Raw genomic sequence first — 13,016 nt, 5'->3', positions numbered from 1 at the left:
TGGGACTCTGGCCCAGGCAGCACAGATCATTGGCTGGCAGTAACGGGTATGGATGGCAAGCCTGGAAATGCCAGATGCATTGTTCAGCTTCTCTGCATCCAAATGAATGCACATTTGTATTTGGAGATGTAAATTGTAATGGAAAAAAATCAAGTGAGTCTCTGAAAGGGAGGGAATGTTGCTTTATTTTACAGAAAACCCACAGCAAGGCCACCAAGCTACCTCATTCTTTAATCACAGCAGTTACAAGCCAAGTCTCCTTTAGCTGTAATTACATCAGAAATTTTTCCCAAACTGATCCTATCTTTTTCAAGCTGTTGAGGCTAAATGACTCCTACTGCACTTCTCCAGTGAACTGCAGCGCAATTCTATTATGTACCCTGTCTCGTTACACTAATGGGCTTGAGTCAATGCTGATTCCAAGGTTTATTGTCATAATCATGTTTAAACAATGTTGCTGTTGCTTTGTAGTTACAGGAAGGCAGAATTAAAGGCTGCTCAGGATCCTTTTTGGTTGTTTTTCATTGGGATATATCATTCTGTAGTGAAGACGTCCCCTGCATGTGGCATTTTAAGTTGTCTCTAAGCGATGCAGGGAAGTGCGACCATTTCTGAAATCACGCTTGAAATAGTTTGGTCTCTCTTCACTGATAACCTGATCTCCTGCACTACAAAGCCAAGTACCATCCGTGCCCCTCTATCCCTATCAGGTGTCTTCTTTTGTCTCTGCTAGGTGAGTGTTATCTTAACACTGATGGTGCCATCCTCTGACATTGACACCGAATCCCCTCTGATGGAAATGTTTGTAGCCCATGGATTCTACGCTGCTAAGTTCATCGTTGCCATTGGATCTGTGGCTGGCTTGACAGTGAGCTTGCTGGGTTCCCTTTTCCCAATGCCTAGAGTCATTTATGCCATGGCTGGTGATGGGCTGCTCTTCAGGTTAGTCGTGCTTTTGCTGTCACTTATTTTTGACCCTTGCTGCTTTTCATCTTTCCCATGAAAACCCATGAGATCAATAGCTGCATTTCACTTCCGTAATCAAACTGCAAGAGGCCACAACGTCAGGGAAACACTGAGAGCTTGAGATAGGTCACAGCAGCACAGGTCTGCCTGCAAACCTTTTAAACAATTCTGGGCAAGGAGAGGAAAGATGCAGGATGCCATTTCTTCACACTTCACCACACCCTGATAGCCACAGTTTGTCACTGGCTGAAAAACAGGAGTAGAAGCAGCCTGATAGCCAGTGACAACAAATAAGAACACAAATTAGAGCAAGTCACCTGGAGAATCAGGGTGGAGCTACAAATGAAAGCTCATGTTAAAGTGTATAGGAATGAATAGCTTTTCACTCAATCCAGGTTTGCATGAACAAAATGTCCATGTCATGCTCTACTCACAGAGGACTAAATTACAATATTACCTGCTAGATACCTATTAAGAGAAAATCCTATCAAGTTAAAAAGTATGAAAGCCAAGGTTTGCATTTGGTTTGAGATTTTTAGTTTTTTTCAAAACAAATTGCCTAAAATGTTCTTGGTTTCTTTCTCAGGACAGCGTTCTATATTATACTAGTGCCATTATAGAAAACTTTTGATCCACTAAGTATTACACTTGAGGTCTTTGTATCAGGAAAGAAAGAGAGAGAAACATCCAGAAATATTTTTTTAATTATATCTAAATATTTTTCCTGGAACAAAATCTCACCCCAGTGGTAGAACATACAGTGAACTTTGTGTTTCACCTCTATAGAGATGAAGAAGAGTAAATACTTCCTTTGGGGGTTGGACCAGATGTCTCTTGAGGTCTTTTCCAACCCTGTGATTCTATGAGATGATCATAACCCAGGATTAAAAACACTCCACTTATCCTAGCATTTGTCTTTACATTAGACTTTTGCGCTGTAGACCTAAATGAGCCACCAGTCTGAATTCAGACCTGATCCCAAACTGAATACCTGTTAGCATGTGGAAAGACTCAAATTGGCTTGAGTGAGTTTTGGCTTGGGTTCTTCTGAAACTGATACTGCTATTTAAATACCATACACCAACAGACAGAGGAGCTGATGGTATGTTAAAAGTACATGAATAGAAAGCAGCTCATAAATATGATTATGGAAGGCCCAATCCTACAAGCATTGCCAGGCTTAATGTATTCCACCCTATGAATCCCAGTTATATCAACAAAGCTACTCACATGAGCAAGCTCAGTAACCAGAGTTTGCTGTACGGAGTCTGCTCAGGATGAGCTCTTGCCTGCATTCCAAGCTTTATAAAAGCTCCCAGTTAAGCCAGCAGGAGTTTGGGATGTATGTGGAGGGCAGGATCAGGTCCTAAGGATGAGACATTCCAGAAAAGCTCAGTATGGGGCACACTGCTGCTACAAAAGTTAGTGGGGGTTTCACGGTTTCACCCTAAATGATCTGATGTTCATGTCAGGTCTCACATAGATATCTAAAGCTAGATGCCACCCCAGGTGCCATGGTTATCACAGCCATTTATTTTGTGCAGAAGAATTTTATTCAGAAACGCAATTAGAATAGAAGCAAGCAGCGCTCTAAAGCCTGGCGTTGTGGTTTTTCCACCTGGGTGAGGAGTGCTGTAGAGCAGGCTCCATGTTGTGCAACTTTAACCTTCTGTGACTATTTCATACTCTAGATTCTTGTCCCACGTAAGCTCTTACACGGAGACTCCAGTGGTGGCTTGTATTGTCTCAGGATTTCTAGCAGCACTACTCTCCTTGCTGGTCAGCTTGAGGGACCTGATAGAAATGATGTCCATTGGCACACTCCTAGCCTACACTTTGGTCTCTGTGTGTGTCTTGCTTCTTCGATATCAGCCGGAGAGTGACATTGATGGCTTTGTCAAATTCCTGTCTGAGGAGCACACCAAGAAAAAGGAAGGGATTCTAGCAGACTGTGAGAAGGAAGTTTGTTCTCCCGTGAGTGAAGGAGAAGAGTTTTCTGGCCCACCCACCAACACATGCGGTGCAAAAAATCTACCCTCCTTGGGAGACAACGAGATGCTCATTGGGAAGTCAGATAAGTCCACCTACAATGTCAACCACCCTAACTACGGCACAGTGGACATGACCTCAGGAATAGAGGCAGATGAGTCTGAAAACATTTACCTCATCAAGCTGAAGAAGTTAATAGGGCCACGTTACTACACAATGAGGATCCACCTCGGGCTGCCAGGGAAAATGGATCGGCCGACTGCAGCCACTGGCCACACTGTCACCACTTGTGTGATCTTGTTGTTCATCTTGATGTTTATCTTTTGTTCTTTCATCATCTTTGGTGCAGACTATATCTACGACCATAGCTGGTGGGCTATTCTTCTCGTGGTTTTGATGATCCTGCTCATCGTTGTATTGGTTTTTGTGATCCTGCAGCAGCCAGAAAACCCCAAAAAGTTGCCGTACATGGCACCCTGTCTCCCTTTCGTCCCTGCCTTTGCCATGCTGGTGAATATCTATCTCATGCTGAAGCTCTCCAAAGTAACATGGATCCGATTTGCTGTCTGGTGTTTTGTGGGTGAGTTTTGGATGTTTTTTTAACTGAGTTTAAAAGTGACTCGGAACAGCAAGGCCAGGCTGCCTGTCTAACCAATGGGATTGCTCAGCTAGGATGTGTTATAATACTTTGGCCTTGTGTCTTATTTCTTATCAGTGACTCCTGAATACCCAATCAGTCTGAGTTAATCCAAGCTGACAATATTTTTCTGTAAGAAAATGCTAAATCATTGGAAACCAAACATTTTACAAAATGACAGTTTTCACACAGAACACAGGCCCAGCCTCCTCGCCCACCCATTTGTTCAGCTCACTTCAGAGTTTCTAGGTCCCGTAGCTTCAGAAAAGCCTGGCAATACACGCCACTGCAGGGTCCAAGTAGCCTAGATCTTCCCTAAGAGTCAGGGGGACAGCTACCCCCAGGACCTCTAGTTCAGACTCTCAGGGGCTAGGCTTTTGGCTTTCCAGCAGGAAGATCGGTAACCCTGGGTGCTCTCAGGACTTCCATACTCCTTGCCAAGGAGCTAGGTATCTAGAAGACCTGGGGTCTCTTGCACTTTGCATCTCTTCCAACCAACTCTCTCCAAATGTCCAGGGAAAAAATAGCATATTTTATGGTATCTCCAAGAAATTACATGTCCAGACAGGAGAGAGCCAAAGCAGGAAAACAATGCCAGAGTCAAGGCCCCATCATGGGGAGATATTTTAGATAGGACCTAGGAGCCCCAGCCATAAAACAGATGTTCCCATTGTGATAGGTACTGTAGAAATACAGAATAAATGGTTCCTGGCCTAATAACCTGTGAGCAAACCCTCCCCACTTAAATCAGAGCTCCTTGATCCTGGCATGGAAATACAACTGGGAGGCTGTATTTAAGTGGTTAATATCATTCTGCTTACAAGATGAAGCCTTTATTCAAAAGATGAAGCCTTTATTCAAAGGGGTAGAATCAGCCTCTCTGCTCTCAATTGAAATGAGAGCTGTCAGCTTCTCTACCATGTGTCACCTCAGTCTGAACTGAACTGCTAGCAGGGTTTGTGCTGGGAGAGTAAAACAGTCCAGCATTTACTACAGAGTCATTGCTAGACCCCCCCCCCACACACACACACATACACACACCCCTCCACATTCCCATTCTGACTGGCAGCTGCCAAGTGTGCCTGTGCTGACAGCTCTCAGGGGTAAAACTTGATTTGATGAAAATGGAAAACAATCCAGAAGACCCTCCCTGAACGCTATCAGCAGCAGACAGGCTTTCCTGTTTGTGGACAAATCAGGAGAGACAGATGAACTCACCCAGCTGCATGGTCCTCATTCTCATATCTGCCAGTCAACATGGAGATGCCCGGGTCAGCCCACATTCCAGCAGGTCCCCTTTCACCTGCACCACGCCATCCGGGGCTGCTTTTCTGAGCAGGTCAGTTGCCTGTCAATGAGTTACTCATTGCTCTTGAGCCATGCTTTTCCTATAATTTGTTTGAAAACTTGTTCAGTTTGCAGATTTCTCACTGGAATCTAATGTGGCTTGACAGCGGGCATCCAGATGTGGAGTGCCAGACCTATGCCTGTAGATCAGGGCTGTTCAGCTGGCACCCACACGGCACAACTGGCCTGCAGAGGATTAACTTGCAGCCTCCCCTGGCTCCCAGCCTAGGATCTGCTTGCCCCATTGCTCCTGCTGTCAGGGTCTCTCGGCTCCCACCCCTGCTCCAGCTGGGAGTTGCAGTGGGGAGAGGGGCAAGGAGACACAATCTGCAGGGCCCAGGGAGCCCCAGGCCTGTGGAGGGGAGAGCGGGCCACACCACAGTCTGCAGCCTGTCCAACATGCCAGGGAGCATGTGGCCCCGGCCATTAGAAGTTAGATGGCCCTGCTCTCAAAGGGTGTCTATACACGTGCTCTGGGGTAGAGTAGAATAGGAGACTGTACATTAAAGCGCACATGTAGACGCGCCCTCCATGACTCAGGCTGGACTGCTCCTGGGATTAGTCAATCTGAAGGAGGAAAGTGGTAACATATTCAGCGCAAGGCAGTTTGGGGTCTCGGTTCTCTCCAGCTGGGGACCTCCTGTTTGCCCACTCCTAATACACAAACAAGGGGATGCCCCTGAAAGCAGCTCATTTAAAACTGAGAAAATGAAATACTGATAATCCTTTGCACAATCCATAAGTAAACTGTAAGATTTGCTGCCACAAAATGTTATTGAAGCCATGATCTTAACAGCATTAAAAAGCAATCAAGACTTCTACCGGGATAATAAGAGCATCTGCAGTTACTTTAGATTAAGATAAAATAAGTATAAGGGATACAAATCCCCATGGTTCAGAGCAAAAGAACACCCCTGATGGCTAGGGGTCCACAAAATGTTTCCCACAATGTGTCTTTAAGAGGGAGAGAGGTTTTGCACCTTCCTTCAATGCGCCTGGGAAAAGCCTTAGCTGGAAACAGAGTACTTGGCTATGTGGTGCACCGATCTGATCCAGCATGGCATTTCCCGAGTGCCTTGTGTTACTAACTGGTAGGCCTGCGTGAAGTGGCTAGTATTTGCTTCAGATTCAGATTCGGCTGACGCAGGGGACAGCGATTCAATTCAGTGATTTGAATCACTGTCCTGAATTGATTTGGCCAAATCTGATTTGGAGATTCGGCTGCCGCCAAATTGGCCGAATTTCCGAATTGGCCCCTTCCCCCGCCCACTATCAATGGCTGCCTCGGCCACTCTCCCAGCTCCCGACTCTTAAAAAAAACTGCACCCACACTGCTTGGGGGGCTCTGCCACGAACCCCCAGAAGCCCCGAGGCCGCTGCAGCAGCCGGTGAGTGGTGGGAGCTGGGAGAGTGGGAGGGGGTCAGGGGCTCGTGGCAAAGCCCCTCGTGCAGCGTGAGGCAGTGGGGATTCCTGCCCCCCTCCCCACCACCTGGCAGCAGCCGCCATGAGCAGAGGCAGTTTTTTAAAGAGCCAAGAGCTGGGGCAGGCAGGGCAGCCATGCAGTGGGGCTGGGAGAGCAGGCAGGGGTCGGGCAGCACTCGGGGGACTGGGGGAGCAGGCAGGGGATGGGGCCTGGCAGGGGTCCTCCCATGGTCCCCTCCCCCTACTTACCTGCAGTGGCAAGTGGGGGCTGCCTGAATCTCCAAAGCTCTCCGAATCTTTTCTAAATCAATTTGGAGAGCTTTGAATCGATTTGGACTTTTTAATTGGTCTCCTGATTTGATTTGGATTCAGCTGCCGAATTGGGCTGAATCTCCTCCGAATCGAACAGCCCTACTAACTGGCTGCCACAATATCAGATGAGGATGCCACCCTCATTCTAAGGACCAGCATAGCCAACAGAGCACAGACTAGGGCTCTGAGCATCTGGAGGGGAATTCAATTTGGGCTGTGGTTTGAAAAGAAAAAGAGCTCAGTTTGCAAATCTAATTCAGGACAAGTGATGACCCTCAACCTAGACTTCCCAGAGCAGCTGGACTGCATTGTGTCCTCCTGTGCTGCAGTCTCCGGAAAAGGGGAACTCTTGGGAAGCTTTGGAGAAATAGTCAGCTAGATACAACACCTAGTGTTCCTTACACCAACCCAGATCCCTCCAAGTCCTGCATCAAGGGTAATCGTGTCCCAAGGGTGACCTGCCCCCTCACTTTCCCAGCCAGACATCTTGCATCATTGTGGCTCTTCCAAAATATTTCAGCCCATCACGTAGCTCTGCAGCACTTAGCCAGCATCTAAATTGATCAGAACCATTTAATTTGTCCTGCTTTTCTTTCTTAATTTCAAAGCAGCCCACTACAGCTGAGCAGGATGGTAGGCAGAGGGCTAGACAGCAGGGCTTCTCAAGATGTATTTTTAGGATTTAATTGGACTGAGTGCAGGCTGGAACTTCCCAGGGCTCAGAGCTGCAGCTTCATTAAATTTCCATGAACAGAAATTTGCACACAGGCCATCTGCCCGTGCAGGATCTGTGCTTTGCAGCCTTATCAGGAGACCTCTAGAACCATGGGCTCATCCATTTTTCAATAACCCAAGTCAACAGGGGAAAGAAACTCAGTGGCAGGAACAGAAAACCTTTCTGCCTTGTATGAGAGGTCTAACAAAAACAGCCAGCTTCTGATGCAATTCCATTCAAGTCAGACAGGTTTTAAATATTGCCAGCACCAGTCATTCAAAACTCATGAGTCAAGCCACTCCGTATCATAACACTTGCTTTAAAACCATGAGATTTAAGAAAAATAAGTATTTGGGCTCTTTCTACTTCCTTTCTATTATCTGAACCTTTCAGGGTCATGCTTTCAAGCTTTCCTCTTTGGTCATGAGGGCTAGACATTTTTTTAAACAGAAACTGAGATTTTTCACAAGATGGGGCCTTATGAAAAATTTCAAACCACCACAAGGCTCACAATTAAATGAGGAGAGCTGGCCTACCCACTTGATTACTGAATTTGGCACGTGGGTGGTTTATTAGCACAATACAAAGGTGTTATTTATGCGCAATAATAAAAAAGACCATGTATGTTATTCGCAGTTAATTGCCACTTGACTATACGTTAGACACATGGGAGTGAGAATTCATGAAAAGTAAATAGGCAAATGCCTATCTGCATAAAGCATTAATCATACCTTAAACTCCACCTTCTGCATGGCACTTGCTATATTGTATCCAGCTACAGATTCCTCCCAGAGTTGTCAACCCTCAGGATTTTATGGTGTGTCTTAGGTACTTGTTTTTTCACTTAGATGTCCGGCACCTGGAGATAGGAGATTCTCAGAAAAAAATTCAAGTCGTAAAAAAAAGTTTCTAGTATTTCAAGGCTGAAGACCAAGGTTTGAAAATCTAATGGACAAAGTCTCTAATATTAGAAGGAAAATAAACTGAGCCCCAGAGTCCCCTGTGGTTCAATGGGAGAATTCCCATCTGCCACACAAGAGACCTGGGTTTGATCCCTTGATGCTTATACAACTACAGCCTTGGAGGCACCAAATGTCGTGATTCAGTCTAGCCTTTGGGTTCTGTCTCGGTGGCCTAAAATGAGGATGAAGGTCTGGGCAGCCTCTGCTCCTCCAAGCTCTTGCTTAGGCATATGTGCTGAAGGTCTGGGTGACTTCTCACACATACACCATGATCTGGAAGGATTGATGGTTGCCAACAGAAAATGAGCCCCAGACTATCTGTTTTTAAAAATCTTAGGAGGTTTAAGCTAATTTTGCAGAGAATGGGGTGAGTGTCCAGACTTGGCAGTAATGTCCTCTAGCTAGGTAGGTAATGAATTCCTCTGGTAGTGGCCAGCACCTGATTGCTTTAGAGAAAGGATTTATGGCCAAATTAAAGTATACCAGAAGGGATAATTCCTTCATGACCCCTGCAGGCAAGTCACACCCCACAGCACCGGAAGGCCATCACAGAGGAGCCTGTAAAGCAACACCTAGCTGTTTTGCAGTGGCTGCTTCACACAATCCAGGGACTACAGGTTGCACATTTGTTGGCCCTTGGAAGATACAGCCACCTTCACATAGAAGCTGCACCACCCGTCAAATGTGATAGCTGCCCCCTGTGCCTGCAAATCAAAGTGACTTCAAAACAGCAACCGGGTCTTCTTCATTTAATTATATTTCCCCTGTGACTTGTATGGTATTCCTTTGGCTATCAACCAAGGGAGCTACTGAATGAAGGCAGTGCCTCTTAAATGTAATTACTTCCCCTGCAGCTTCCATGAAGCTGCTAAGCACAAGGCTGAGAGGGATGGGGTTTGTTTTACTTTTACCTTTGCTGGTGTGGGAGACACAGTCCCATTCACATGAGCAGTCTGTTGTCTCACTTGATGATGTCAGTCAGTGCCAAGACCAGACCAGACTCACTGGGTGCCTTGCTACAGAGATGCATCTGCAGCAGAATATTGCCAAGTAGGATTTTAACTCTCTAGTTACTTTAGATTCTTGAAAAAACATGTTATGTTGGTAGCGGGAAGAAGAAATTGTATAAGGTCAGATGAAAAGACAAGAAGGAACAAAAGCTTGGAAAGAAATCAGATAGTTAGTTATCAAAGGACGACATTTTAGCACCCATCAGATTTAGCCTGACAGCCAGGAAGCACACTTGGCTGTATGCAGTGGGGGAGTAAAGGAGAAAAGATGAGGAGAAAGGCCTGAAAATGCAGCTTTTGCCTATTCTTAGGATTTTCTCACAAGTCTCATGATATTTCAGGGCTTTTCCTAAAGCCCCAGATCATGGATACATCTGATTATGAGAGAATCATGGTCCATATTTAAAATATACATATATATTTCTGGTTCCTTGGTTGCAGAGAGAGAAGCTTGAACACACAAAACCTAAAGGGTTCAAAAACTAGATGTGCTAATTTTTTTTAAATCTCATAATGTTTATGTGAAGCTCTTATCTTTGATACTAATATTACATGGAACCATTCCTCAGCCAGTACAAATTGCCATAGTGCTGTTGACTTCAGGGTTTTCACTGGACCTAGGCTATGTTCATCAGCTGGAGATCTGGCCCATATATGGGACCCTTATACCTCAGTGGAGTGTCAATTCCCTATTCCCCTAATAGGTTTTTTCTAGCACAGCACACTGTTGCTTGGTTTTCTCTATGACTCTAAAATTCACATAGTCTGTATAGGGGATACAGATGGTAAAACATCTGTGCAGTAGCTTCAGGGTAACATTGCATGTGTTTAACTGTGTAATGTTTGGGTCACTGTAACATAGCATTTATTTATTCCTTTCTGAAATGGTTAACAGCTGACTCCCCTTACCCTGCTCCCTTCCCTCACTGCAGGTTTGCTCATCTATTTTGGCTATGGCATGTGGAACAGCACCCTGGAGATCAGCGCTCGGGAGGAGGCCCTTCATCAGAGCACATACCAGCGTTACGATGTTGATGTTGACCCCTTCTCTGTCGAAGAAGGCTTTTCCTATGCTGAGAATGACAACTACCAGGACTGGGGAGCTTCTGAAGACAAAGGCTTCTCTTATCAGCAGATGTCGGAGGCAAAGGAAAGTAATCGGACAAGTAGCAAATCAAAAAGTAAAGGCAAACACAAACCCAATTCTGAGGCCCTGATTGCAAATGATGAGTTAGATGACTCACCAGAGTAAGAGTCATGGGAACCAAACCATAATGCACCCTCTCGCTAACCTAACCCGTGGGCTAGAATGTGAAAGCTTCTCTGGCTCTCATTGTAAACTCCATCGTCCTCTAAATTTCAGTGCCCAGAATCACGTCCCTCACTCTCTCACTTCTTCTCCAGGATAGTCCTGGATTCTGAGGTTGTCACTTTGAACAAAACAAACAAGTGGCCTGTTCTGTGTCCATCAGTCATGTCCTGTTTTGGTGATTTTTACCAACGGGGGCCATCACTTGGATGGATTGATTGACTAGCAGATTCTTTCTGTGTCTGTTAAACCATCAGCATGCGTTATATTGAACACCTGGCAGTACTGACAACATGAGTTAATGGGAGATGTGCCAAATAGGATGAGCATTTAATAAGTGAGCAGAGTCACGTGACTGGTTGAATTGGTAAGGGCCTGAAACATATTCTCTGTGCTTTCCATAGAGAATATTTATCCCATAATACTGGCTTGAAGCTACTGTTATATATTTGGCACTTTCTTAGCAAATATATTTTTCCTTGAACCTTGTAGGAAGAAGATCTTTGATAGATAGATAGATAGATAGATAGATAGATAGATAGATAGATAGATAGAACGAACCAGACTGAGGCAGTAAAATATTTCCAAGGAAATCTCAGGAGTAGACTAAAGGTAGATCCAGGGATCTTGGCCTCACAGAAAAACATTTCCAACCTGCATTTCAGTCTTTGGAGAACAGTATGAACACCATGGGTAAGGATGGGTCTGAACCAAAACCCCTTAAAACCAAATATCCCAACCTTGGGAATCACAATCCAGTATTTGTAGTTTGTATCTCTTTCCCTAGGACAGGCTGAATCAAAATGAGAGATCCAGTGCATTTGAACCTCCCAGATCTGGATCTAGACTTTGTAGTTTGTATCCATCCTTAGTCATGATAAAGGCCTCTACCCAGCTAGACTTAACCATCCTTGTGTGACCCTCCATTTCTCCTGGCACTGTATATTTCAAGACTTGGACTCTGTTTCAATCATTATGGCTCTATTACCAATTCACTAATCTCTACGATTTCCCATTGGGCAACTTCTGGATTGTCATTCAGATTTCAGTCCTTCAGGGGAAGTTCCTATTTGCTACTTTGTGACATTCCTGCACCACAAAAATTAGGTTCATAAAAGCTGTTAACATTCATTCATCACTGAATGATGTCTGTGGCCAGTCTGGATGAGCCAGCCACTGAAATCTCATTCCCTGCCATAAAACTATACTTCATATTAAGGATTCTTAGTTTACCTATGTTTTAGAGATACTGAACTGTGGAACTGTTGGGTGATAATCTGAAAAATATTGAAGTGCAGCTATCTACTATGATTAACAAATTCCATAGTCTCCCACCCCACTTAGAAATAATGAAATAGGTAAGGGAAAGATGGGAGTTCATGTAACACCAGGCAGGTTTTCCCAGGAGGTGGATGGTTATTATGAGCTTGTGGGCTACAAACAGACAGTAGGCCCAACCCTGCAATTTTCACATCAACAAAATGTCCAGTGATTTCATTTCTAATCAGAGCAGAATAGAATAACCTCATTTGTGATGTTACTCCATTAAGCATTAATTCTGGGGTGAATTTGGCATACTGTGCCCTTTCCAATCAACATATAAGACAGAAAAAAAGGTTAGCTAAGCTCAAGCAGAAGATACCCTTATAAATTAACTAAACAAATCCGAGCAACAGTCTTACATCCATGATTTTTTATGTTTATTAATATATTACTATATATATTTTAATGTACCAAATGAGACCATTGGCACTGCTAGGCACAAGTACAAAATAATACTTCACATACTATTAAGCCTTCGGTGACATAGAGTGAAAATGGAACACTCCCCCTCCTAACCCAGAGCCCACCTCACCGCCCCAACAGTGGAGGCTGAGATTTTCACGCCATGTAAGGGAGATAGATAGATAGATAGATAGATTTTATATATATCAATCACAGCACCTGCAAGTCAGGAACTTAGTGCTATGGCACTGTGGAGTTAGCCCTGCTGTATACAGATTCCATTGATTTAAAATATATATAGATACCTCTATATATGAGATACCTCTATATATATTTAAAATGAATGGAATCTGTATACAGCAGGGCTAACTCCACAGTGCCACAGCACTGAGTTCCTGACTTGCAGGTACCTAGTTGTATAGTTGAATCCATAGCCCTAACTAAAGCACTTGGGCTCTCTGTACAATGCAAGAAGAGATGTAGGTGCCTAAGAGAGCAGGGAGCCACTAACACTAGCCTATAGGAAATGCTGAGAAGATACATGTGGCTTAAGTCCCACACACTCTGGCCCTCCTCCACTTGGGATTCCAGTTCAGCCATGACAGCTCTCGTGGAGTTAAG

General features: G+C 44.7%; 1 protein-coding gene across 1 annotated transcript in view; it reads left to right on the top strand.

The window, feature by feature from the left end:
* SLC7A14 (solute carrier family 7 member 14) overlaps positions 1-12,602 on the top strand; it is a 64,913-nt gene extending 52,311 nt beyond the window's left edge. Inside the window, exons 6-8 of the mRNA XM_090051472.1 lie at positions 734-942; positions 2,658-3,535; positions 10,294-12,602. Coding sequence (XP_089907598.1) covers positions 734-942; positions 2,658-3,535; positions 10,294-10,613 — 1,407 coding nt within the window. The 3' untranslated portion in view covers positions 10,614-12,602. The remainder of the gene's footprint in view (positions 1-733; positions 943-2,657; positions 3,536-10,293) is intronic.
* The last annotated feature ends 414 nt before the right edge of the window (positions 12,603-13,016 follow it).

This window comes from Crocodylus siamensis, chromosome 6 (genome assembly GCF_052110815.1).
Source record: "Crocodylus siamensis isolate JL-2025a chromosome 6, ASM5211081v1, whole genome shotgun sequence".
In the NCBI taxonomy this organism is placed as follows: domain Eukaryota; kingdom Metazoa; phylum Chordata; order Crocodylia; family Crocodylidae; genus Crocodylus; species Crocodylus siamensis.
Note: the sequence above shows the minus strand (reverse complement) of the source record. Positions and strands in the feature narration are given on the sequence as shown.